This window comes from Eucyclogobius newberryi, unplaced genomic scaffold (assembly GCF_026437365.1).
Source record: "Eucyclogobius newberryi isolate DKJ021-1_F unplaced genomic scaffold, fEucNew1.0.hap1 SCAF_173, whole genome shotgun sequence".
NCBI lineage: Eukaryota > Metazoa > Chordata > Actinopteri > Gobiiformes > Gobiidae > Eucyclogobius > Eucyclogobius newberryi.
Window position 1 is genome coordinate 33,590 of NW_027315805.1, and position 26,790 is coordinate 60,379.

The following is a 26,790-nucleotide window of genomic DNA, read 5'->3' on the forward strand; positions in this document are numbered from 1 at the left end:
GTTCTGTCCCGGTCAGACCAGGATAAGAGCCGTGTCTGAACCTTCCTGAGCCCGGTGTGAACGCCCCTGCGGCGGGCGGAGCGGCGGGAGGCCCGGGGGGAGCGGCGGGACGCGGCAGGACGCGGCAGGACGCGGCGGAGCGCGGCGGAGCGAGCGGCAGATCCGCGTCGACAGCGGTGCGGCGCGGTGCGAAGCGGCCTCTGCAGCGGAACCAGAACCAGAACCGGGACAGAGCCAGCGCAGGTGAGACCGGGGACAACCGGGGGACAAGGGAGTAGGACCGGGAGGACAAATGTTCTGTTTACACTTATGATGGGATCAAATCCGGACTAAATGGTTCTGGTTCTGGTCCAAAGCGCGTCATTTGAACTGGTCTGGAGGTTTAAGCCTCAGTTTAATCATTGATCAACTAAAGAGAGAAAAGAGTGAAGTTTGGGACTTTAAAACGTGAGCTTTGGTTAAACTCTGGATAAATGTGGTCATAATAAGAGCTGCGGCGCGACACACACGCGACACACACGCGACACACACGCGACACACACGCGACCCGCAGCGCAGAGTCTGATCTGCGGTGGAACTCCAGGTTTGGGGTCAGATTCATGTGACATGTTTGTGTTCACGCGGCTCTAAGATGGCTGCCACGTCTTTGTTAGTTTGCCTCGGGGCAGCTGCGGTAGATTTGTGTCACCTCCCCCTCACGCGCATGCGCACACGGGCCACAGTGAGAAGAAGAAGAAGAAGACTGTGTAATATATATATATATATATATATATATATAATTACAATACAATACATTTATAACAGTCTGTGAGGTACATTTACCTGGTTTGCTCTGAAAATAACTTGGACGTTCACTTTAAATAATGCTAAAAACATAACTGTTTCCTAGTTCAGAAGGTGAAGGGCTTTAAAAACCCTGAGGAGCCGGGGTCTCACTTCCTCCTCGTTTCAGAGATGGAAACGCTTCTGAAGGAGGAGCCTGAGGAGAGCGCCATCTTCAGGCCCCGTGTGCACGTGCAGGAGGAGGACAGTGGAGACAGCGCCCTCTACAGCAGTGATGTGAAAGAAGAGGAGGAAGAGAGCGCCCCCTGCAGCCCACAGGACGAGGAGAGCGCCACCTACAGCCCACAGCAGGAGGAGAGCGCCACCTACAGCCCACAGCAGGAGGAGAGCGCCACCTACAGCCCACAGCAGGAGGAGAGCGCCACCTACAGCCCACAGCAGGAGGAGAGCGCCACCTATAGCCCAGAGGCCACAGGTATTATTATAATTATTATTATGAACAGCTTCTGTGTTCATCTATTTTACAGTGGAGTTTGGATTTATTATGTCAAAAAATAATAGCATCAAGTTTGACCACATTAAACAGCACTGCCTCAAGTGGCGGCTGACGTGAACTGCACATGACCTTTGTTTACCCGTCAGAAACGACAACTCATTCATGAATAACCAGCGCTAAAAGCAACGATAACATTAGTTTCACTTTCATGTTGTTATTTGACCCTGTTACTAAAGTGCAGATTTTGTACAATGTTCTAAATATAAATGGTCTGTTTGTGGAGAAAAGTAGACGCATGTGTAGACAGGAAGTGACATCACACTGGGGTTTGGTCTGCTCCAGGGCTGTGGCTGCAGAGCGGATTGTCGGGCCCTTCGTCGTCCTTCCCCTGCCCCGTGTGTCAGGTGCAGTGCAGGGCGCGGCAGGAGCTGACGGAGCACCTGACGCGGCACACGCACGGTCGCCCGCCGCAGTGCCTCGTGTGTGGGACGCAGATGCAGAACACGGGCGACGTGCGGCGACACATGATGACACACTCCGGAGAGAAACCTTTCAGCTGCGAGCGCTGCGGCAAACGCTTCACCCGCCGACACGCCCTGCACAACCATCAGATGAACTGTCGCCACGACAACAGGCTCCCAGGCCCCGCCCCCGACCAACAGGGCTCCTTCTGCTGCTGCGTGTGCGGCCTGAGCTTCCCCACGGTGAGGGAGGGCATCTGAGGCACTCTAATGCACAGGGAGGGCATCTGACACACTCTGCCTCTCTCTCCCCGCAGAGGGCGATACTCACCGCTCACATGGTGGTGCACGTGGGCGGAGACCCCCCGAGATGCCAAGTCTGCACACGAAAAGTCCGACCTCAGATCAGCAACGTCCTGCGTCACATGATGCTCCACAGCGGAGAGAAACCATTCAGCTGTTCAAGCTGCGGCAAAGGATTCAGCCGCAAGTGTTCTCTACGCCAGCATGTCCAGGTGAGCCCCGCCCACAGGTGAGCCCCGCCCACAGGTGCTCAGGCTCTGGAGCATAACCCAGTGAGATCTGATCAAGTCTAGAGCTCTGGTCACCATGGTGACCTGTAGTGACCCACGTCCAGCTCCATGTTGTGTTGGAAAATTCTATCGAATCATTTTGTAATTAACACTTGACGTTTTATCTAAAGCTCATGTTCCACCAAACTAATGTGCGTTTAACAATCAGTAGTTTATAGTATTGTTTGTGAGGTAAACAGTAGTTTATAGTATTGTTTGTGAGGTAAACAGTAGTTTATAGTGTTGTTTGTGAGGTAAACAGTAGTTTATAGTATTGTTTGTGAGGTAAACAGTAGTTTATAGTGTTGTTTGTGAGGTAAACAGTAGTTTATAGTATTGTTTGTGAGGTAAACAGTAGTTTATAGTATTGTTTGTGAGGTAAACAGTAGTTTATAGTGTTGTTTGTGAGGTAAACAGTAGTTTTATAGTGTTATTTGTGAGGTAAACAGTAGTTTTATAGTGTTGTTTGTGAGGTAAACAGTAGTTTATAGTATTGTTTGTGAGGTAAACAGTAGTTTATAGTGTTGTTTGTGAGGTAAACAGTAGTTTACAGTATTGTTTGTGAAGTAAACAGTAGTTTTATAGTGTTGTTTGTGAGGTAAACAGTAGTTTTATAGTGTTATTTGTGAGGTAAACAGTAGTTTATAGTATTGTTTGAGGTAAACAGTAGTTTTATAGTGTTGTTTGTGAGGTAAACAGTAGTTTATAGTATTGTTTGTGAGGTAAACAGTAGTTTATAGTATTGTTTGTGAGGTAAACAGTAGTTTATAGTATTGTTTGTGAGGTAAACAGTAGTTTTATAGTGTTATTTGTGAGGTAAACAGTAGTTTTATAGTGTTGTTTGTGAGGTAAACAGTAGTTTATAGTATTGTTTGTGAGGTAAACAGTAGTTTTATAGTGTTGTTTGTGAGGTAAACAGTAGTTTATAGTATTGTTTGTGAGGTAAACAGTAGTTTATAGTGTTGTTTGTGAGGTAAACAGTAGTTTTATAGTGTTGTTTGTGAGGTAAACAGTAGTTTATAGTGTTGTTTGTGAGGTAAACAGTACTTTACAGTATTGTTTGTGAGGTAAACAGTACTTTACAGTATTGTTTGTGAGGTAAACAGTAGTTTTATAGTGTTGTTTGTGAGGTAAACAGTAGTTTTATAGTGTTGTTTGTGAGGTAAACAGTAGTTTATAGTGTTGTTTGTGGGGTAAACAGTAGTTTTATATTGTTTGAGGTAAACAGTAGTTTATAGTATTGTTTGTGAGGTAAACGGTAGTTTTATAGTATTGTTTGTGAAGTAAACAGTAGTTTTATAGTGTTTGTGAGGTAAACGGTAGTTTTATAGTGTTGTTTGTGAGGTAAACAGTAGTTTTAGTTTTGTTTGTGAGGTAAACGGTAGTTTTAGTTTTGTTTGTGAGGTAAACAGTAGTTTTATAGTGTTTGTGAGGTAAACGGTAGTTTTATAGTGTTGTTTGTGAGGTAAACAGTAGTTTATAGTATTGTTTGTGAGGTAAGCAGTAGTTTATAGTGTTGTTTGTGAGGTAAACAGTACTTTACAGTATTGTTTGTGAGGTAAACAGTACTTTACAGTATTGTTTGTGAGGTAAACAGTAGTTTTATAGTGTTGTTTGTGAGGTAAACAGTAGTTTTAGTTTTGTTTGTGAGGTAAACGGTAGTTTTAGTTTTGTTTGTGAGGTAAACAGTAGTTTTATAGTGTTTGTGAGGTAAACAGTAGTTTATAGTGTTGTTTGTGAGGTAAACAGTAGTTTATAGTGTTGTTTGTGAGGTAAACAGTACTTTACAGTATTGTTTTTGAGGTAAACAGTAGTTTTATAGTGTTGTTTGTGAGGTAAACAGTAGTTTTATAGTGTTGTTTGTGAGGTAAACAGTAGTTTATAGTGTTGTTTGTGGGGTAAACAGTAGTTTTATATTGTTTGAGGTAAACAGTAGTGCCTAGTGTTTGTGAGGTAAACAGTAGTTTATAGTATTGTTTGTGAGGTAAACAGTAGTTTATAGTGTTGTTTGTGAGGTAAACAGTAGTTTTATAGTATTGTTTGTGAAGTAAACAGTAGTTTTATAGTGTTGTTTGTGAGGTAAACAGTAGTTTTATAGTATTGTTTGTGAGGTAAACGGTAGTTTTATAGTATTGTTTGTGAAGTAAACAGTAGTTTTATAGTGTTGTTTGTGAAGTAAACAGTAGTTTTAGTTTTGTTTGTGAGGTAAACGGTAGTTTTAGTTTTGTTTGTGAGGTAAACAGTAGTTTTATAGTGTTTGTGAGGTAAACGGTAGTTTTATAGTGTTGTTTGTGAGGTAAACAGTAGTTTTATAGTGTTTGTGAGGTAAACAGTAGTTTTATAGTGTTTGTGAGGTAAACAGTAGTTTTATAGTGTTGTTTGTGAGGTAAACAGTAGTTTATCGTGTTGTTTGTGAGGTAAACAGTAGTTTTATAGTATTGTTTGTGAGGTAAACAGTAGTTTATAGTATTGTTTGTGAAGTAAACAGTAGTTTATAGTATTGTTTGTGAGGTAAACAGTAGTTTTATAGTATTGTTTGTGAGGTAAACAGTAGTTTTATAGTATTGTTTGTGAGGTAAACAGTAGTTTTATAGTATTGTTTGTGAGGTAAACAGTAGTTTTATAGTGTTGTTTGTGAAGTAAACAGTAGTTTATAGTATTGTTTGTGAGGTAAACAGTAGTTTATAGTATTGTTTGTGAGGTAAACAGTAGATTTATAGTATTGTTTGTGAGGTAAACAGTAGTTTATAGTATTGTTTGTGAGGTAAACAGTAGTTTATAGTGTTGTTTGTGAGGTAAACAGTAGTTTACAGTATTGTTTGTGAAGTAAACAGTAGTTTTATAGTGTTGTTTGTGAGGTAAACAGTAGTTTTATAGTATTGTTTGTGAGGTAAACAGTAGTTTATAGTGTTGTTTGTGAGGTAAACAGTAGTTTACAGTATTGTTTGTGAAGTAAACAGTAGTTTTATAGTGTTGTTTGTGAGGTAAACAGTAGTTTTATAGTATTGTTTGTGAGGTAAACAGTAGTTTTATAGTGTTGTTTGTGAGGTAAACAGTAGTTTTATAGTGTTGTTTGTGGGGTAAACAGTAGTTTTATATTGTTTGAGGTAAACAGTAGTGCCTAGTGTTTGTGAGGTAAACAGTAGTTTTATAGTATTGTTTGTGAAGTAAACAGTAGTTTTATAGTGTTGTTTGTGAGGTAAACAGTAGTTTTATAGTGTTGTTTGTGAGGTAAACAGTAGTTTATCGTGTTGTTTGTGAGGTAAACAGTAGTTTTATAGTGTTTGTGAGGTAAACGGTAGTTTACAGTATTGTTTGTGAGGTAAACAGTAGTTTTATAGTGTTTGTGAGGTAAACAGTAGTTTTATAGTATTGTTTGTGAGGTAAACAGTAGTTTTATAGTGTTTGTGAGGTAAACAGTAGTTTTATAGTATTGTTTGTGAGGTAAACAGTAGTTTATAGTATTGTTTGTGAGGTAAACAGTAGTTTATAGTATTGTTTGTGAGGTAAACAGTAGTTTATAGTGTTGTTTGAGAGGTAAACAGTAGTTTTATAGTGTTGTTTGTGAGGTAAACAGTAGTTTATAGTATTGTTTGTGAGGTAAACAGTAGTTTTATATTGTTTGTGAGGTAAACAGTAGTTTATAGTGTTGTTTGTGAGGTAAACAGTAGTTTATAGTGTTGTTTGTGAGGTAAACAGTAGTTTTATAGTGTTGTTTGTGAGGTAAACAGTAGTTTTATAGTGTTTGTGAGGTAAACAGTAGTTTATAGTATTGTTTGTGAGGTAAACAGTAGTTTATAGTATTGTTTGTGAGGTAAACAGTAGTTTATAGTGTTGTTTGAGAGGTAAACAGTAGTTTTATAGTGTTGTTTGTGAGGTAAACAGTAGTTTATAGTATTGTTTGTGAGGTAAACAGTAGTTTTATATTGTTTGTGAGGTAAACAGTAGTTTATAGTGTTGTTTGTGAGGTAAACAGTAGTTTTATAGTATTGTTTGTGAAGTAAACAGTAGTTTTATAGTGTTGTTTGTGAGGTAAACAGTAGTTTTATAGTTTTGTTTGTGAGGTAAACAGTAGTTTTATAGTGTTGTTTGTGAGGTAAACAGTAGTTTTATAGTATTGTTTGTGAGGTAAACAGTTGTTTTATAGTTTTGTTTGTGAGGTAAACACGTGGGAGACTGAAATGTGAAGTGTTCATTCTGATCAGTGTTTGTCGTCATCAGGTCTGCGAGGAGGCCAAGGAGCCACAGGAGGTCGCTCCTGAAGAGGAGGAGACTTTCAGCTGTTCAGTCTGTGGTCACAGAGCGGGAAGCCCCTCCCTGCTGACCGATCACATGACCAACCACGTGGTCATCAGCGACGCGTGTGGAACCTGCCTCGTCTGCCACAAAACCATCCAGAAATCCAAGAACGACGTGCGACGCCATATGATGATCCACTCAGGAGAGAAACCGTACTCCTGCGACGGCTGCGGCAAGAGCTTCAACCGCAACTCCACCCTGCAGGTGAGGGGGCGGGGTCAGGAGCAACTCCACCCTGCAGGTGAGGGGGGGGTCAGGGGGCGGGGTCAGGGGGCGGGGTCAGGAGCAACTCCACCCTGCAGGTGAGGGGGCGGGGTCAGGAGCAACTCCACCCTGCAGGTGAGTGGGCGGGGTCAGGGGGCGGGGTCAGGAGCAACTCCACCCTGCAGGTGAGGGGGCGGTTTCAGGGGGCGGGGTCAGGAGCAACTCCACCCTGCAGGTGAGGGGGCGGGGTCAGGGGGCGGGGTCAGGAGCAACTCCACCCTGCAGGTGAGGGGGCAGGTGAGGGGGCGGGGTCAGGAGCAACTCCACCCTGCAGGTCAGGGGGCGGGGTCAGGGGGCGGGGTCAGGAGCAACTCCACCCTGCAGGTCAGGGGGCGGGGTCAGGAGCAACTCCACCTTGCAGGTGAGTGGGCGGGGTCAGGGGGCGGGGTCAGGAGCAACTCCACCCTGCAGGTGAGGGGGCGGTTTCAGGGGGCGGGGTCAGGAGCAACTCCACCCTGCAGGTGAGGGGGCGGGGTCAGGGGGCGGGGTCAGGAGCAACTCCACCCTGCAGGTGAGGGGGCAGGTGAGGGGGCGGGGTCAGGAGCAACTCCACCCTGCAGGTGAGGGGGCAGGTGAGGGGGCGGTGTCAGGAGCAACTCCACCCTGCAGGTGAGGGGGCGGGGTCTGTTTTAGACTTGCTCTCTGACTTGTTTCTTGGCCTCAGGTGCACATGAACATCTGCAGCATCGCCGTGCCGCTACAGAAAGAGTCTCCGGAGAAGGAGCCGGAGGAGGAGGACGAGGAGGAGGGCACGTTTGGCTGTTCTCTGTGTGAGAAGGAGTTCTTCCGGAAAGGTCTGCTCACGGATCACCTGACCACACACCTGAGCGACCCGCCCGGAACGTGCCTCATCTGCCTCAAGAACATCGGCACCAAACGCAACGATGTCAGGCGCCACATGATGATCCACTCTGGAGAGAAACCTTTCAGCTGCCACGCCTGCGGCATGAAGTTCAACCGCAAGTTCACGCTGCGCCATCATGCCAAGCTCTGTGCTCAGGTACCACACGCTAACGACATGCTAACGACATGCTAACGACACGCTAACGACACGCTAACGACACGCTAACGACACGCTAACGACACGCTAACGACACGCCAAGCTCTGTGCTCAGTTACCACACGCTAACAACACGCTAACGACATGCTAATGACACGCTAACGACACGCCATGCTCTGTGCTCAGGTACCACACGCTAATGACACGCTAACGACGAATAAATTGTCACATTTATATAGCGCTTTTCTACCGTCAAGGCACTCTAAGCGCTTTACATCAAGGAACCAGTCACACATTCACACACTGGCATTCGCAGATACCAGGGGCGAGTCAGGTTAAGTGCCTTGCCCAAGGGCACAACGGTAGTATTCACACGAGGCAGCTGCAATCGCACCACCAACCTGCTAACAACACGCTAAGGACCCGCCAAGCTCTGTGCTCAGGTATGACACGCTGATGCGCTAACAGCACGCTAACAGCACGCTAACAGCACGCTAACAGCACGCTAACAGCACGCTAACAGCACGCTAACAGCACGCTAACAGCACGCTAAGGACCTGCCGTGCTCCAGTATGACACGCTCCGCACATCAGGGTCGTTTCATTACTTTTTATATCTTTAACACGTTTAAAGCGTGTTTAAAGCGCCACCAACAGGTTGAACCACGCCTTGAACTAAAATGCTTTTAAAGGTTGAATGGAGACGATGCACGGGGGAGTGGCATGTGCACGGGGGAGGGGCATGTGCACGGGGGAGTGGCATGTGCACGGGGGAGGGGCATGTGCACGGGGGAGTGGCATGTGCACGGGGGAGGGGCATGTGTGTCACATTAGTGTGTCACAGTCACATTAGTGTGTCACAGTCACATTAGTGTGTTCAGTCACATTAGTGTGTTCACAGTCACATTAGTGTGTTCACAGTCACATTAGTGTGTCACAGTCACATTAGTGTGGACAGAGTCACATTAGTGTGTCACAGTCACATTAGTGTGTTCACAGTCACATTAGTGTGTTCACAGTCACATTAGTGTGTTCAGTCACATTAGTGTGTTCACAGTCACATTAGTGTGTTCACAGTCACATTAGTGTGTCACAGTCACATTAGTGTGGACAGAGTCACATTAGTGTGTCACAGTCACATTAGTGTGTTCACAGTCACATTAGTGTGTTCACAGTCACATTAGTGTGTTCTCAGTCACATTAGCGTGTCACAGTCACATTAGTGTGTTCACAGTCACATTAGTGTGTTCAGTCACATTAGTGTGTCACAGTCACATTAGTGTGTCACAGTCACATTAGTGTGTTCACAGTCACATTAGTGTGTTCAGTCACATTAGTGTGTTCAGTCACATTAGTGTGTCACAGTCACATTAGTGTGTCACAGTCACATTAGTGTGTTCACAGTCACATTAGTGTGTTCACAGTCACATTAGTGTGTTCACAGTCACATTAGTGTGTTCACAGTCACATTAGTGTGTTCAGTCACATTAGTGTGTCACAGTCACATTAGTGTGTTCACAGTCACATTAGTGTGTTCAGTCACATTAGTGTGTCACAGTCACATTAGTGTGTCACAGTCACATTAGTGTGTTCACAGTCACATTAGTGTGTTCAGTCACATTAGTGTGTTCAGTCACATTAGTGTGTTCACAGTCACATTAGTGTGTTCACAGTCACATTAGTGTGTCACAGTCACATTAGTGTGTTTTTACCTGTGGCTCCTGATCTGTTCAGGTTTGTAGAGGATGTTTTCCTCACAGAGCATCGTCACAGAAGTTAGTTTTCTTGTTGTTAGCTCCACATTAGCTCATTAACTCTAAAATCCACAAAACAGTCTTCTTTCTTTCTTCCTCGTGTTTCCTAAAGCCACACGTCTCTGTCCTCGCTCAGACCTCTGCTCTGAGGTGCGTAAGTGCTGTAAAGTGCTGTAAAGTGCTGTAAAGTGCTGTAAAGTGCTGTAAAGTGCGCAAACGCGCGTCTTACTTCCCTCTGCACTTTTCCCTCCGCAGTACACACGGCAGTGAAGAGCCGCGCGGGGGAGGGGCGACCACCAGCGGCATTGTGGGACGTGTAGTTTTAGCGCTAACAACGGTTACGGAAGTAACTACGGTTCTATGAACAAATTTGTTAAATTTTTTGTTATTTTTTTTTTTGTCTTTTTTAAAATATTAATTCAAAATGTTCGGCGGGCCGGATTAAAACGTTTGGGCCGGATGTTTGACACCCCTGGTTTAGAGAGTGTGATGTCACTTCCTGTCCTGTCGATGGGTGTAAAACTGTCATAAGTGTGACGTTCAGGTTTGTGACTGTGTTGTCAGGGCGGGCCACAGGGGGCGCTGCTGAGTGATGACGCAGCTCCTCCTGAAGAGGGCGCTCCGGAGCAGAGTCTGGAGGAGAGAGAAGACGAGCCGGACGAGGAGACCGAGGCGCGATGTAAATTCTGCAGCGAGAGTTTCTACGAGCCGTCGCAGCTGACGGAGCACATGGCGGCGCACACTGATGACATCACAGGAGCCTGCCTGATCTGCGGAAAGGCGCTCGGACGAACCGTGGCCGAAGTGAGACAGCACATGATGGTCCACTCGGGCGAGAAACCATTCAGCTGCAAAGTGTGTGGACGACGATTCATCAGGACGCTGGCTCTGAAGACGCACATGAGAACACACGAAAACCCTGAGGAGGTGAGAACACGCGAGGGGAACACGCGAGGGGAACACGCGAGGGGAACACGCGAGGGGAACACGCGAGGGGAACACGCGAGGGGAACACGCGAGGGACCAAAGACCTGAGCCCAGAGTGTGATGCGTGTTCTTGTGTTCCTCAGGGTTCCGTGTCCAGACCTCTTCACGTGTGCTCGGTCTGTGGTCAGGCCTTTAAGACCATGACCGTGTTGAAGTATCACATGTTCATTCACTCCGGCGTCAGACCTTTCGGGTGCTCAGTGTGTGGTAAAAGGTTCCGTCAGCAGGGCGACGTGAGACGTCACATGATGCTGCACTCGGGAGAGAAACCCTTCACCTGCCGCGCCTGTGGGCGGGGCTTTGCCCGCCGCAACGCCCTGAGACTGCACCTGCGCACGCACATAGCAGGTAACGCCCCCTACAGGCCGTGTGTGTGTGTCTTCAGGTGGGGTGTGTACATATGTGTGTGTGTGTACATATGTGTGTGTGTGTACATATGTGTGTGTGTGTGTGTGTCTTCAGGTGGGGTGTGTACATATATGTGTGTGTGTGTGTGTCTTCAGGTGGGGTGTGTACATATATGTGTGTGTGTGTGTGTCTTCAGGTGGTGTGTGTACATATGTGTGTGTGTGTGTGTGTGTCTTCAGGTGGGGTGTGTACATATGTGTGTGTGTGTGTGTGTGTGTGTGTGTGTCTTCAGGTGGGGTGTGTACATATGTGTGTGTGTGTGTGTGTGTGTCTTCAGGTGGGGTGTGTACATATGTGTGTGTGTGTGTGTGTGTCTTCAGGTGGGGTGTGTACATATGTGTGTGTGTGTGTCTTCAGGTGGGGTGTGTACATATGTGTGTGTGTGTGTGTCTTCAGGTGGGGTGTGTACATATGTGTGTGTGTGTGTGTGTGTGTGTGTGTCTTCAGGTGGGGTGTGTACATATGTGTGTGTGTGTGTGTGTGTGTCTTCAGGTGGTGTGTGTACATATGTGTGTGTGTCTTCAGGTGGGGTGTGTACATATGTGTGTGTGTGTGTGTGTCTTCAGGTGGGGTGTGTACATATGTGTGTGTGTGTGTCTTCAGGTGGGGTGTGTACATATGTGTGTGTGTGTGTCTTCAGGTGGTGTGTGTACATATGTGTGTGTGTGTGTGTGTGTGTCTTCAGGTGGTGTGTGTACATATGTGTGTGTGTGTGTGTGTGTGTGTCTTCAGGTGGGGTGTGTACATATGTGTGTGTGTGTGTGTGTGTGTCTTCAGGTGGTGTGTGTACATATGTGTGTGTGTGTGTGTCTTCAGGTGGGGTGTGTACATATGTGTGTGTGTGTGTGTGTGTGTCTTCAGGTGGTGTGTGTACATATGTGTGTGTGTGTGTGTGTGTGTGTGTCTTCAGGTGGGGTGTGTACATATGTGTGTGTGTGTGTGTGTGTGTGTGTCTTCAGGTGGGGTGTGTACATATGTGTGTGTGTGTGTGTGTGTGTGTGTGTGTCTTCAGGTGGGGTGTGTACATATGTGTGTGTGTGTGTGTGTGTGTGTCTTCAGGTGGGGTGTGTACATATGTGTGTGTGTGTGTCTTCAGGTGGTGTGTGTACATATGTGTGTGTGTGTGTGTGTGTGTGTGTCTTCAGGTGGGGTGTGTACATATGTGTGTGTGTGTGTCTTCAGGTGGGGTGTGTACATATGTGTGTGTGTGTGTGTGTGTGTGTCTTCAGGTGGGGTGTGTACATATGTGTGTGTGTGTGTCTTCAGGTGGGGTGGTGGACGAGGCGCTCCTGGACTGTCCTGACGGTGTGGACAGTGGCTTGTCTCCGGTCATCGTGTGTGACGGGTGTGGTCAGGGCTTCACACGTTCGCTGCACTTTAACCGCCATCTGAATACCTGCGGGGAGCTGCACCTGCGCAGCCCCGACACACCTTTCAGCTGTTCCTTCTGCGCAGAAGCTTTCACAGAGAAACGAGCTCTGATCGAGCACGTGATCACACACAAGGTCTGACACACACACAAACACACACACGTACACACACACACACACACACACACACACGTACACACACACTGTGTGTTCAGGACGGTGAGTATGTGTGTGTAACTGTGTGTGTGTAACTGTGTGTGTTGTGTGTTCAGGACGGTGAGTACGTGTGTGTAACTGTGTGTGTTGTGTGTTCAGGACGGTGTGTGTGTGTTGTGTGTGTAACTGTGTGTTGTGTGTTCAGGACGGTGTGTGTGTGTTGTGTGTGTGTAACTCTGTGTTGTGTGTTCAGGACGGTGTGTGTGTGTTGTGTGTTCAGGACGGTGTGTGTGTGTTGTGTGTGTGTGTAACTGTGTGTGTTGTGTGTTCAGGACGGTGTGTGTTGTGTGTTCAGGACGGTGTGTGTTGTGTGTTCAGGACGGTGTGTGTTGTGTGTTCAGGACGGTGTGTGTTCAGGACGGTGTGTGTGTTGTGTGTTCAGGACGGTGTGTGTTGTGTGTTCAGGACGGTGTGTGTTGTGTGTTCAGGACGGTGTGTGTTGTGTGTGTGTGTAACTGTGTGTGTGTTGTGTGTTCTGGACGGTGTGTGTTGTGTAATTAGGACTTTGTGTGTTCAGGACGGTGTGTGTTGTGTGTTCAGGACGGTGTGTGTTGTGTGTGTGTAACTGTGTGTGTGTTGTGTGTTCTGGACGGTGTGTGTTGTGTAATTAGGACGGTGAGTGTTGTGTGTGTGTAACTGTGTGTGTTGTGTGTTCAGGACGGTGAGTGTGTAACTGTGTGTGTTGTGTGTTCAGGACTGTGTGTGTTGTGTGTTCAGGACGGTGTGTGTTGCGTGTTCAGGACAGTGTGTTGCGTGTTCAGGACGGTGTGTGTTGTGTGTTCAGGACGGTGTGTGTTGTGTGTTCAGGACGGTGTGTGTTGTGTGTTCAGGACGGTGAGTGTTGTGTGTTCAGGACGGTGAGTGTTGTGTGTTCAGGACGGTGTGTGTTGTGTGTTCAGGACGGTGTGTGTGTTGTGTGTTCAGGACGGTGTGTGTGTTGTGTGTTCAGGACGGTGTGTGTGTTGTGTGTGTTCAGGACGGTGTGTGTTGTGTGTGTGTAACTGTGTGTGTTGTGTGTTCAGGACGGTGTGTGTTGTGTGTTCAGGACGGTGTGTGTGTTGTGTGTTCAGGACGGTGTGTGTGTGTTGTGTGTTCAGGACGGTGAGTGTTGTGTGTGTGTAACTGTGTGTGTTGTGTGTTCAGGACGGTGTGTGTTCAGGACGGTGTGTGTTGTGGTTTCAGGACGGTGTGTGTTGTGTGTTCAGGACGGGGTGTGTTGTGTGTTCAGGACGGTGTGTGTTGTGTGTTCAGGACGGTGTGTGTTGTGTGTTCAGGACGGTGAGTGTTGTGTGTTCAGGACGGTGTGTGTTGTGTGTGTGTAACTGTGTGTGTGTTGTGTGTTCTGGACGGTGTGTGTTGTGTAATTAGGACTTTGTGTGTTCAGGACGGTGTGTGTTGTGTGTTCAGGACGGTGAGTGTTGTGTGTGTGTAACTGTGTGTGTTGTGTGTTCAGGACGGTGTGTGTTCAGGACGGTGTGTGTTGTGTGTGTGTAACTGTGTGTTGTGTGTTCAGGACGGTGAGTGTGTAACTGTGTGTGTTGTGTGTTCAGGACGGTGAGTGTGTAACGGTGTGTGTTGTGTGTTCAGGACTGTGTGTGTTGTTTGTTCAGGACGGTGTGTGTTGCGTGTTCAGGACAGTGTGTGTTGCGTGTTCAGGACGGTGTGTGTTGTGTGTTCAGGACGGTGTGTGTTGTGTGTTCAGGACGGTGTGTGTTCAGGACGGTGTGTGTTTTGTGTTCAGGACGGTGAGTGTTGTGTGTTCAGGACGGTGAGTGTTGTGTGTTCAGGACGGTGTGTGTTGTGTGTTCAGGACGGTGTGTGTTGTGTGTTCAGGACGGTGTGTGTTGTGTGTTCAGGACGGTGTGTGTGTTGTGTGTTCAGGACGGTGTGTGTGTTGTGTGTTCAGGACGGTGTGTGTGTTGTGTGTGTTCAGGACGGTGTGTTTTGTGTGTGTGTAACTGTGTGTGTGGTGTGTTCAGGACGGTGTGTGTGTTGTGTGTTCAGGACGGTGTGTGTGTTGTGTGTTCAGGACGGTGTGTGTTGTGTGTTCAGGACGGTGTGTGTTGTATGTTCAGGACGGTGTGTGTTGTGTGTTCAGGACGGTGTGTGTTGTGTGTTCAGGACGGTGTGTGTTGTGTGTTCAGGACGGTGTGTGTTGTGTGTTCAGGACGGTGAGTGTTGTGTGTTCAGGACGGTGAGTGTTGTGTGTTCAGGACGGTGAGTGTTGTGTGTTCAGGACGGTGTGTGTTGTGTGTTCAGGACGGTGTGTGTTGTGTGTTCAGGACGGTGTGTGTTGTGTGTTCAGGACGGTGTGTGTTGTGTGTTCAGGACGGTGAGTGTTGTGTGTTCAGGACGGTGTGTGTGTTGTGTGTTCAGGACGGTGTGTGTGTTGTGTGTTCAGGACGGTGTGTGTGTTGTGTGTTCAGGACGGTGTGTGTGTTGTGTGTTCAGGACGGTGTGTGTGTTGTGTGTTCAGGACGGTGTGTGTGTTGTGTGTTCAGGACGGTGTGTGTGTTGTGTGTTCAGGACGGTGTGTGTTGTGTGTTCAGGACGGTGAGTGTTGTGTGTTCAGGACGGTGTGTGTTGTGTGTTCAGGACGGTGTGTGTTGTGTGTTCAGGACGGTGTGTGTGTTGTGTGTTCAGGACGGTGTGTGTGTTGTGTGTGTTCAGGACGGTGTGTTTTGTGTGTGTGTAACTGTGTGTGTGGTGTGTTCAGGACGGTGTGTGTGTTGTGTGTTCAGGACGGTGTGTGTGTTGTGTGTTCAGGACGGTGTGTGTGTTGTGTGTTCAGGACGGTGTGTGTTCAGGACGGTGTGTGTTGTGGTTTCAGGACGGTGTGTGTTGTGTGTTCAGGACGGTGTGTGTTGTGTGTTCAGGACGGTGTGTGTTGTGTGTTCAGGACGGTGTGTGTTGTGTGTTCAGGACGGTGTGTGTGTTGTGTGTGTTCAGGACGGTGTGTTTTGTGTGTGTGTAACTGTGTGTGTGGTGTGTTCAGGACGGTGTGTGTGTTGTGTGTTCAGGACGGTGTGTGTGTTGTGTGTTCAGGACGGTGTGTGTTCAGGACGGTGTGTGTTGTGGTTTCAGGACGGTGTGTGTTGTGTGTTCAGGACGGTGTGTGTTGTGTGTTCAGGACGGTGTGTGTTGTGTGTTCAGGACGGTGTGTGTTGTGTGTTCAGGACGGTGTGTGTTGTGTGTTCAGGAAGGTGAGTGTTGTGTGTTCAGGACGGTGTGTGTTGTGTGTTCAGGACGGTGAGTGTTGTGTGTTCAGGACGGTGAGTGTTGTGTGTTCAGGACGGTGAGTGTTGTGTGTTCAGGACGGTGAGTGTTGTGTGTTCAGGACGGTGTGTGTTGTGTGTTCAGGACGGTGTGTGTTGTGTGTTCAGGACGGTGTGTGTTGTGTGTTCAGGACGGTGTGTGTTGTGTGTTCAGGACGGTGAGTGTTGTGTGTTCAGGACGGTGTGTGTTGTGTGTTCAGGACGGTGAGTGTTGTGTGTTCAGGACGGTGTGTGTTGTGTGTTCAGGACGGTGTGTGTGTTGTGTGTTCAGGACGGTGTGTGTGTTGTGTGTTCAGGACGGTGTGTGTGTTGTGTGTTCAGGACGGTGTGTGTGTTGTGTGTTCAGGACGGTGTGTGTGTTGTGTGTTCAGGACGGTGTGTGTGTTGTGTGTTCAGGACGGTGTGTGTGTTGTGTGTTCAGGACGGTGTGTGTGTGTGTTGTGTGTTCAGGACGGTGTGTGTGTGTGTTGTGTGTTCAGGACGGTGTGTGTGTGTGTTGTGTGTTCAGGACGGTGTGTGTGTGTGTTGTGTGTTCAGGACGGTGTGTGTGTGTGTTGTGTGTTCAGGACGGTGTGTGTGTGTGTTGTGTGTTCAGGACGGTGTGTGTGTGTTGTGTGTTCAGGACGGTGTGTGTGTGTTGTGTGTTCAGGACGGTGTGTGTGTGTGTTGTGTGTTCAGGACGGTGTGTGTGTGTTGTGTGTTCAGGACGGTGTGTGTGTGGTGTGTTCAGGACGGTGTGTGTGTGTTGTGTGTTCAGGACGGTGTGTGTGTTGTGTGTTCAGGACGGTGTGTATTGTGTGTGTTCAGGACGGTGTGTGTTGTGTGTGTTCAGGACGGTGTGTGTTGTGTGTGTTCAGGACGGTGTGTGTTGTGTGTGTTCAGGACGGTGTGTGTTGTGTGTGTGTGTAACTGTGTGTGTTGTGTGTTCAGGACGGTGTGTGTTGTGTGTTCAGGACGGTGTGTGTTGTGTGTGTGTAACTGTGTGTGTTGTATGTTCAGGACGGTGAGTGTGTTGTGTGTTCAAGACGGTGTGTGTGTTGTGTGTTCAGGACGGTGTGTGTGTTGTGTGTTCAGGACGGTGAGTGTTGTGTGTGTAACTGTGTGTTGTGTGTGTGTGTGTAACTGTGTGTTGTGTGTTCAGGACGGTGTGTGTGTGTTGTGTGTTCAGGACGGTGTGTGTGTGTTGTGTGTTCAGGACGGTGTGTGTGTGTTGTGTGTTCAGGACGGTGTGTGTGTGTTGTGTGTTCAGGACGGTGTGTGTGTGTTGTGTGTTCAGGACGGTGTGTGTGTGTTGTGTGTTCAAGACGGTGTGTGTGTTGTGTGTTCAGGACGGTGTGTGTGTTGTGTGTTCAGGACGGTGAGTGTTGTGTGTGTAACTGTGTGTTGTGTGTGTGTGTGTAACTGTGTGTGTTGTGTGTTCAGGACGGTGTGTGTGTGTTGTGTGTTCAGGACGGTGTGTGTGTGTTGTGTGTTCAGGACGGTGTGTGTGTGTTGTGTGTTCAGGACGGTGTGTGTGTGTTGTGTGTTCAGGACGGTGTGTGTGTGTGTTGTGTGTTCAGGACGGTGTGTGTGTGTGTTGTGTGTTCAGGACGGTGTGTGTGTTGTGTGTTCAGGACGGTGTGTGTTGTGTGTGTTCAGGACGGTGTGTGTTGTGTGTGTTCAGGACGGTGTGGGTTGTGTGTGTTCAGGACGGTGTGTGTTGTGTGTGTGTAACTGTGTGTGTTGTGTGTTCAGGACGGTGTGTGTTGTGTGTTCAGGACGGTGTGTGTTGTGTGTGTGTAACTGTGTGTGTTGTATGTTCAGGACGGTGAGTGTGTGTGTTGTGTGTTCAAGACGGTGTGTGTGTTGTGTGTTCAGGACGGTGTGTGTGTTGTGTGTTCAGGACGGTGAGTGTTGTGTGTGTAACTGTGTGTTGTGTGTTCAGGACAGTGTGTGTGTGTTGTGTGTTCAGGACGGTGTGTGTGTGTTGTGTGTTCAGGACGGTGTGTGTGTTGTGTGTTCAGGATGGTGTGTGTGTGTTGTGTGTTCAGGACGGTGTGTGTGTGTGTTGTGTGTTCAGGACGGTGTGTGTGTGTTGTGTGTTCAGGACGGTGTGTGTGTGTGTTGTGTGTTCAGGACGGTATTTGTGTTGTGTGTTCAGGACGGTGTGTGTTGTGTGTGTGTAACTGTGTGTGTTGTGTGTGTGTGTAACTGTGTGTGTTGTGTGTTCAGGACGGTGTGTGTTGTGTGTTCAGGACGTTGTGTGTGTGTAACTGTGTGTGTTGTGTGTGTGTAACTGTGTGTGTTGTATGTTCAGGACGGTGAGTGTGTAACTGTGTGTTGTGTGTTCAGGACGGTGTGTGTGTTGTGTGTTCAAGACGGTGTGTGTGTTGTGTGTTCAGGACGGTGTGTGTGTTGTGTGTTCAGGACGGTGAGTGTTGTGTGTGTAACTGTGTGTTGTGTGTGTGTAACTGTGTGTGTTGTGTGTTCAGGACGGTGTGTGTTGTGTGTGTAACTGTGTGTGTTGTGTGTTCAGGACGGTGAGTGTTGTGTGTTCAGGACGGTGTGTGTTGTGTGTTCAGGACGGTGAGTGTTGTGTGTTCAGGACGGTGTGTGTTGTGTGTTCAGGACGGTGTGTGTTGTGTGTTCAGGACGGTGTGTGTTGTGTGTTCAGGACGGTGTGTGTTGTGTGTTCAGGACGGTGTGTGTGTTGTGTGTTCAGGACGGTGTGTGTTGTGTGTAACTGTGTGTTGTGTGTTCAGGACGGTGTGTGTTGTGTGTTCAGGACGGTGTGTGTTGTGTGCTCAGGACGGTGAGTGTTGTGTGTTCAGGACGGTGAGTGTTGTGTGTTCAGGACGGTGTGTGTGTTGTGTGTTCAGGACGGTGTGTGTTGTGTGTTCAGGACGGTGTGTGTGTTGTGTGTTCAGGACGGTGTGTGTTGTGTGTTCAGGACGGTGTGTGTGTTGTGTGTTCAGGACGGTGTGTGTTGTGTGTTCAGGACGGTGAGTGTTGTGTGTTCAGGACGGTGAGTGTTGTGTGTTCAGGACGGTGAGTGTTGTGTGTTCAGGACGGTGTGTGTTGTGTGTTCAGGACGGTGTGTGTTGTGTGTTCAGGACGGTGTGTGTTGTGTGTTCAGGACGGTGTGTGTTGTGTGTTCAGGACGGTGAGTGTTGTGTATTCAGGACGGTGTGTGTTGTGTGTTCAGGACGGTGAGTGTTGTGTGTTCAGGACGGTGAGTGTTGTGTGTTCAGGACGGTGTGTGTTGTGTGTTCAGGACGGTGTGTGTGTTGTGTGTTCAGGACGGTGTGTGTGTTGTGTGTTCAGGACGGTGTGTGTGTTGTGTGTTCAGGACGGTGTGTGTGTTGTGTGTTCAGGACGGTGTGTGTGTGTGTGTTGTGTGTTCAGGACGGTGTGTGTGTGTGTTGTGTGTTCAGGACGGTGTGTGTGTGTGTTGTGTGTTCAGGACGGTGTGTGTGTGTTGTGTGTTCAGGACGGTGTGTGTGTGTTGTGTGTTCAGGACGGTGTGTGTGTGTTGTGTGTTCAGGACGGTGTGTGTGTGTTGTGTGTTCAGGACGGTGTGTGTGTGTTGTGTGTTCAGGACGGTGTGTGTGTGTTGTGTGTTCAGGACGGTGTGTGTGTGTTGTGTGTTCAGGACGGTGTGTGTGTGTTGTGTGTTCAGGACGGTGTGTGTGTGTTGTGTGTTCAGGACGGTGTGTGTGTGTTGTGTGTTCAGGACGGTGTGTGTGTGTTGTGTGTTCAGGACGGTGTGTGTGTGTTGTGTGTTCAGGACGGTGTGTGTGTGTTGTGTGTTCAGGACGGTGTGTGTGTGTTGTGTGTTCAGGACGGTGTGTGTGTGTGTTGTGTGTTCAGGACGGTGTGTGTGTGTGTTGTGTGTTCAGGACGGTGTGTGTGTGTGTTGTGTGTTCAGGACGGTGTGTGTGTTCAGGACGGTGTGTGTGTGTTGTGTGTTCAGGACGGTGTGTGTGTGTTGTGTGTTCAGGACGGTGTGTGTGTGTGTTGTGTGTTCAGGACGGTGTGTGTGTGTGTTGTGTGTTCAGGACGGTGTGTGTGTGTGTTGTGTGTTCAGGACGGTGTGTGTGTTGTGTGTTCAGGACGGTGTGTGTTGTGTGTGTGTGTAACTGTGTGTGTTGTGTGTGTGTGTAACTGTGTGTGTTGTGTGTTCAGGACGGTGTGTGTTGTGTGTTCAGGACGTTGTGTGTGTGTAACTGTGTGTGTTGTGTGTGTGTAACTGTGTGTGTTGTATGTTCAGGACGGTGAGTGTGTAACTGTGTGTTGTGTGTTCAGGACGGTGTGTGTGTTGTGTGTTCAAGACGGTGTGTGTGTTGTGTGTTCAGGACGGTGTGTGTGTGTTGTGTGTTCAGGACGGTGAGTGTTGTGTGTGTAACTGTGTGTTGTGTGTGTGTAACTGTGTGTGTTGTGTGTTCAGGACGGTGTGTGTTGTGTGTGTAACTGTGTGTGTTGTGTGTTCAGGACGGTGAGTGTTGTGTGTTCAGGACGGTGTGTGTTGTGTGTTCAGGACGGTGAGTGTTGTGTGTTCAGGACGGTGAGTGTTGTGTGTTCAGGACGGTGTGTGTTGTGTGTTCAGGACGGTGTGTGTTGTGTGTTCAGGACGGTGTGTGTTGTGTGTTCAGGACGGTGTGTGTGTTGTGTGTTCAGGACGGTGTGTGTTGTGTGTAACTGTGTGTTGTGTGTTCAGGACGGTGTGTGTTGTGTGTTCAGGACGGTGTGTGTTGTGTGTTCAGGACGGTGTGTGTTGTGTGCTCAGGACGGTGAGTGTTGTGTGTTCAGGACGGTGAGTGTTGTGTGTTCAGGACGGTGTGTGTGTTGTGTGTTCAGGACGGTGTGTGTTGTGTGTTCAGGACGGTGTGTGTGTTGTGTGTTCAGGACGGTGTGTGTGTTGTGTGTTCAGGACGGTGTGTGTGTTGTGTGTTCAGGACGGTGTGTGTGTTGTGTGTTCAGGACGGTGTGTGTGTTGTGTGTTCAGGACGGTGTGTGTTGTGTGTTCAGGACGGTGTGTGTTGTGTGTTCAGGACGGTGTGTGTTGTGTGCTCAGGACGGTGAGTGTTGTGTGTTCAGGACGCTGTGTGTGTTGTGTGTTCAGGACTGTGTGTTGTGTGTTCAGGACGGTGCGTGTGTGTTGTGTGTTCAGGACGGTGCGTGTGTGTTGTGTGTTCAGGACGGTGCGTGTGTGTTGTGTGTTCAGGACGGTGTGTGTGTGTTCAGGACGGTGTGTGTTGTGTGTGTGTGTGTTGTGTGTTAAGGACGGTGTGTGTTGTGTGTGTAACTGTGTGTGTTGTGTGTTCAGGACGGTGTGTGTTGTGTGTGTGTAACTGTGTGTGTTGTGTGTTCAGGACGGTGTGTGTTGTGTGTGTGTGTAACTGTGTGTGTTGTGTGTTCAGGATGGTGTGTGTTGTGTGATCAGGACTGTGTGTGTTGTGTGTTCAGGACGGTGTGTGTTGTGTGTGTAACTGTGTGTAACTGTGTGTTCAGCACGGTGTGTGTTGTGTAACTGTGGTGTGTGTTCAGGACGGTGTGTGTTGTGTAACTGTGTGTTATGTGTTCAGGACGGTGTGTGTTGTGTGTGTAACTGTGTGTGTTGTGTGTTCAGGACGGTGTGTGTTGTGTGTGTAACTGTGTGTGTTCAGGACGGTGTGTGTTGTGTGTGTAACTGTGTTTGTTGTGTGTTCAGGACAGTGTGTGTTGTGTGTGTGTAACTGTGTGTTGTGTGTTCAGGACGGTGTGTGTTGTGTGTGTAACTGTGTGTGTTGTGTGTTCAGGACAGTGTGTGTTGTGTGTGTAACTGTGTGTTGTGTGTTCAGGACGGTGTGTGTTGTGTGTGTAACTGTGTGTGTTGTGTGTTCAGGACGGTGTGTGTTGTGTGTTCAGGATGGTGTGTGTTATGTGTGTAACTGTGTGTGTTGTGTGTTCAGGACGGTGTGTGTTGTGTGTTCAGGACGGTGTGTGTTGTGTGTGTAACTGTGTGTGTTGTGTGTTCAGGACGGTGCGTGTGTGTTGTGTGTTCAGGACGGTGCGTGTGTGTTGTGTGTTCAGGACGGTGTGTGTTGTGTGTGTGTGTAACTGTGTGTGTTGTGTGTTAAGGACGGTGTGTGTTGTGTGTGTAACTGTGTGTGTTGTGTGTTCAGGACGGTGCGTGTGTGTTGTGTGTTCAGGACGGTGTGTGTGTGTTCAGGACGGTGTGTGTTGTGTGTTAAGGACGGTGTGTGTTGTGTGTGTAACTGTGTGTGTTGTGTGTTCAGGACGGTGTGTGTTGTGTGTGTGTAACTGTGTGTGTTGTGTGTTCAGGACGGTGTGTGTTGTGTGTGTGTGTAACTGTGTGTGTTGTGTGTTCAGGATGGTGTGTGTTGTGTGTTCAGGACTGTGTGTGTTGTGTGTTCAGGACGGTGTGTGTTGTGTGTGTAACTGTGTGTAACTGTGTGTTCAGCACGGTGTGTGTTGTGTAACTGTGGTGTGTGTTCAGGACGGTGTGTGTTGTGTAACTGTGTGTTATGTGTTCAGGACGGTGTGTGTTGTGTGTGTAACTGTGTGTGTTGTGTGTTCAGGACGGTGTGTGTTGTGTGTGTAACTGTGTGTTCAGGACGGTGTGTGTTGTGTGTGTAACTGTGTTTGTTGTGTGTTCAGGACAGTGTGTGTTGTGTGTGTAACTGTGTGTTGTGTGTTCAGGACGGTGTGTGTTGTGTGTGTAACTGTGTGTGTTGTGTGTTCAGGACAGTGTGTGTTGTGTGTGTAACTGTGTGTTGTGTGTTCAGGACGGTGTGTGTTGTGTGTGTAACTGTGTGTGTTGTGTGTTCAGGACGGTGTGTGTTGTGTGTTGAGGATGGTGTGTGTTATGTGTGTAACTGTGTGTGTTGTGTGTTCAGGACGGTGTGTGTTGTGTGTTCAGGACGGTGTGTGTTGTGTGTGTAACTGTGTGTGTTGTGTGTTCAGGACGGCGTGTGTAACTCTGTGTTGTGTGTTCAGGACGGCGTGTGTAACTGTGTGTGTTGTGTGTTCAGGACGGCGTGTGTAACTGTGTATGTTGTGTGTTCAGGACGGTGTGTGTAACTGTGTGTGTTGTATGTTCAGGACGGCGTGTGTAACTGTATGTGTCTTGTGTTCAGGACGGTGTGTGTTGTGTGTTCAGGACGGTGTGTGTAACTGTGTGTTCAGGACGGCGTGTGTAACTGTGTGTGTTGTGTGTGTAACTGTGTGTGTTGTGTGTTCAGGACGGCATGTGTAACTGTGTGTTGTGTGTTCAGGACGGTGTGTGTTGTGTGTGTGTAACTGTGTGTGTTGTGTGTTCAGGACGGTGTGTGTGTTGTTTGTGTAACTGTGTGTGTTGTGTGTTCAGGACGGTGTGTGTAACTGTGTGTGTTGTGTGTTCAGGACGGCGTGTGTAACTGTGTGTGTTGTGTGTGTAACTGTGTTGTGTGTTCAGGACGGCGTGTGTAACTGTGTGTGTTGTGTGTTCAGGGCGGTGTGTGTAACTGTGTGTGTTGTGTGTGTAACTGTGTGTGTTGTGTGTTCAGGACGGCGTGTGTAACTGTGTGTGTTGTGTGTTCAGGACGGCGTGTGTAACTGTGTGTGTTGTGTGTGTAACTGTGTGTGTTGTGTGTTCAGGACGGCGTGTGTAACTGTGTGTTGTGTGTTCAGGATGGCGTGTGTAACTGTGTGTGTTGTGTGTGTAACTGTGTGTGTTGTGTGTTCAGGACGGTGTGTTAAACTGTGTGTGTTGTGTGTTCAGGACGGTGTGTGTAACTGTGTGTTGTGTGTTCAGGACGGTGTGTGTAACTGTGTGTGTTGTGTGTTCAGGACGGTGAGTGTAACTGTGTGTGTTGTGTGTTCAGGACGGTGTGTGTAACTGTGTGTTGTGTGTTCAGGACGGTGTGTGTAACTGTGTGTGTTGTGTGTTCAGGACGGCGTGTGTAACTGTGTGTGTTGTGTGTTCAGGACGGCGTGTGTAACTGTGTGTGTTGTGTGTGTAACTGTGTGTGTTGTGTGTTCAGGACGGCGTGTGTAACTGTGTGTGTTGTGTGTTCAGGACGGCGTGTGTAACTGTGTGTGTTGTGTGTGTAACTGTGTGTGTTGTGTGTTCAGGACGGTGTGTTAAACTGTGTGTGTTGTGTGTTCAGGACGGTGTGTGTAACTGTGTGTGTTGTGTGTTCAGGACGGTGAGTGTAACTGTGTGTGTTGTGTGTTCAGGACGGTGTGTGTAACTGTGTGTTGTGTGTTCAGGACGGTGTGTGTAACTGTGTGTGTTGTGTGTTCAGGACGGCGTGTGTAACTGTGTGTGTTGTGTGTTCAGGACGGCGTGTGTAACTGTGTGTGTTGTGTGTGTAACTGTGTGTGTTGTGTGTTCAGGACGGCGTGTGTAACTGTGTGTGTTGTGTGTTCAGGACGGCGTGTGTAACTGTGTGTGTTGTGTGTGTAACTGTGTGTGTTGTGTGTTCAGGACGGTGTGTTAAACTGTGTGTGTTGTGTGTTCAGGACGGTGTGTGTAACTGTGTGTTGTGTGTTCAGGACGGTGTGTGTAACTGTGTGTGTTGTGTGTTCAGGACGGTGAGTGTAACTGTGTGTGTTGTGTGTTCAGGACGGTGTGTGTAACTGTGTGTTGTGTGTTCAGGACGGTGTGTGTAACTGTGTGTGTTGTGTGTTCAGGACGGCGTGTGTAACTGTGTGTGTTGTGTGTTCAGGACGGCGTGTGTAACTGTGTGTGTTGTGTGTGTAACTGTGTGTGTTGTGTGTTCAGGACGGCGTGTGTAACTGTGTGTGTTGTGTGTTCAGGACGGCGTGTGTAACTGTGTGTGTTGTGTGTGTAACTGTGTGTGTTGTGTGTTCAGGACGGTGTGTTAAACTGTGTGTGTTGTGTGTTCAGGACGGTGTGTGTAACTGTGTGTTGTGTGTTCAGGACGGTGTGTGTAACTGTGTGTGTTGTGTGTTCAGGACGGTGAGTGTAACTGTGTGTGTTGTGTGTTCAGGACGGTGTGTGTAACTGTGTGTTGTGTGTTCAGGACGGTGTGTGTTGTGTGTTCAGGGCGGCGTGTGTAACTGTGTGTGTTGTGTGTTCAGGACGGCGTGTGTAACTGTGTGTGTTGCGTGTGTAACTGTGTGTGTTGTGTGTTCAGGACGGCGTGTGTAACTGTGTGTGTTGTGTGTGTAACTGTGTGTGTTGTGTGTTCAGGACGGCGTGTGTAACTGTGTGTGTTGTGTGTGTAACTGTGTGTGTTGTGTGTTCAGGACGGTGAGTGTAACTGTGTGTTGTGTGTTCAGGACGGCGTGTGTAACTGTGTGTGTTGTGTGTTCAGGACGGCGTGTGTAACTGTGTGTGTTGCGTGTGTAACTGTGTGTGTTGTGTGTTCAGGACGGCGTGTGTAACTGTGTGTGTTGTGTGTGTAACTGTGTGTGTTGTGTGTTCAGGACGGCGTGTGTAACTGTGTGTGTTGTGTGTAACTGTGTGTGTTGTGTGTTCAGGACGGTGTGTGTAACTGTGTGTTGTGTGTTCAGGACGGTGTGTGTAACTGTGTGTGTTGTGTGTTCAGGACGGCGTGTGTAACTGTGTGTGTTGTGTGTTCAGGACGGCGTGTGTAACTGTGTGTGTTGCGTGTGTAACTGTGTGTGTTGTGTGTTCAGGACGGCGTGTGTAACTGTGTGTGTTGTGTGTGTAACTGTGTGTGTTGTGTGTTCAGGACGGCGTGTGTAACTGTGTGTGTTGTGTGTGTAACTGTGTGTGTTGTGTGTTCAGGACGGTGAGTGTAACTGTGTGTGTTGTGTGTTCAGGACGGCGTGTGTAACTGTGTGTGTTGTGTGTGTAACTGTGTGTGTTGTGTGTTCAGGACGGCGTGTGTAACTGTGTGTGTTGTGTGTGTAACTGTGTGTGTTGTGTGTTCAGGACGGCGTGTGTAACTGTGTGTGTTGTGTGTGTAACTGTGTGTGTTGTGTGTTCAGGACGGTGAGTACGTGAGCTGTTCCATCTGTAACAAAAGTCTTCGTCGTTCTGATCTTAAATCTCACCTGGCGCTTCACGCTGGAGAGAAACGACACATTTGCCAAATCTGCGGCAAAGGCTTCAGCCGAAACACGCACCTGAGAGGTCACCTGCGCACGCACGCCAAGCACCTGCCGCCGGAGCACCTGCCGCCGGAGCACCTGCCGCCAGAGCACTCCTCTGCCCCCGAGGAGCTCCTCCCTCAGGACCTGAGCCTGAGGCCTCTGACCTCGTCGCCTCGACTTGAGGCGGGCCAGGAGGCGGGCCAGGAGGCGGGCCAGGAGGCGGGCCAGGAGGCGTTATCCTGTGACATTTGTGGTAAATGGTACGCTAAGAAGTCGAGCCTGGTGAGTCACGTGGCAGAGAACCACAAACAGCCGTCGTCGTTCAAATGTCGCGTCTGCTCCAAGTTCCTGCGGCGTAAGAGCGACCTGAAGCGCCACCTGCTGACGCACAGCCACCACAAACCCTTCCAGTGCCGTCTGTGCGCCAAAGGCTTCAGCCGCAGCGACCAGCTCAAAGGTCACGTCGCCGCTCACCACCGACCCGACGAGCTGCCGGGGCCCGAGGCCCCTGGGGCTGCCAACCCTCAGAGCCACAGCTGCCCCGACTGCATGTTCCCCTGCCCCAGCTACACCTGCCCCAGCTCCGGGCAGAAGATCATCGACTGTCCGAGCTGCCAGCGCAGCTTCAGCACCTGAAACCTTAAAAACAAGGCCTTCTTCTGGACCCGGTCTGGACCCGGTCTGGACCCGGTCTGGACCCGGTCTGGACCCGGTCTGGACCCGGTTTCCTCGCTGCACAAACTGAATGATTTTGCATGTGAAACACAAACTTTGAAAAATACTTTTTGATAAAATCATGAAATCCTCAAACATTCGACTGATTTTGTGAGTAATAAATATTGTTTTATTTAATTCCAAA

The 26,790-nt window shown here is 48.5% G+C and overlaps 1 protein-coding gene across 1 annotated transcript; it reads left to right on the forward strand.

The window, feature by feature from the left end:
* The first annotated feature begins 32 nt into the window (after positions 1-32).
* On the forward strand, positions 33-26,745 carry LOC140363681 (uncharacterized). The gene is made up of 10 exons (XM_072450289.1): positions 33-243; positions 953-1,258; positions 1,622-1,983; positions 2,058-2,255; positions 6,534-6,815; positions 7,540-7,875; positions 10,193-10,555; positions 10,699-10,963; positions 12,290-12,528; positions 25,827-26,745. Exons 2-10 carry the CDS (start codon positions 955-957, stop codon positions 26,565-26,567), a joined length of 3,090 nt encoding a protein of 1,029 aa, XP_072306390.1. The 5' UTR covers positions 33-243; positions 953-954; the 3' UTR covers positions 26,568-26,745.
* Positions 26,746-26,790: the final 45 nt, after the last annotated feature.

What these genes read in the sequence shown, in the direction of transcription:
- LOC140363681 (XM_072450289.1), top strand. Translation starts at nt 955, where the DNA reads ATGGAAACGCTTCTGAAGGAGGAGCCTGAGGAGAGCGCCATCTTCAGG. An exon ending in GCGGCCTGAGCTTCCCCACG is followed by an intron (nt 1,984 to 2,057) that starts GTGAGGGAGGGC and finishes CTCTCCCCGCAG; the next exon opens with AGGGCGATACTCACCGCTCA. An exon ending in AGCACGTGATCACACACAAG is followed by an intron (nt 12,529 to 25,826) that starts GTCTGACACACA and finishes TTGTGTGTTCAG; the next exon opens with GACGGTGAGTACGTGAGCTG.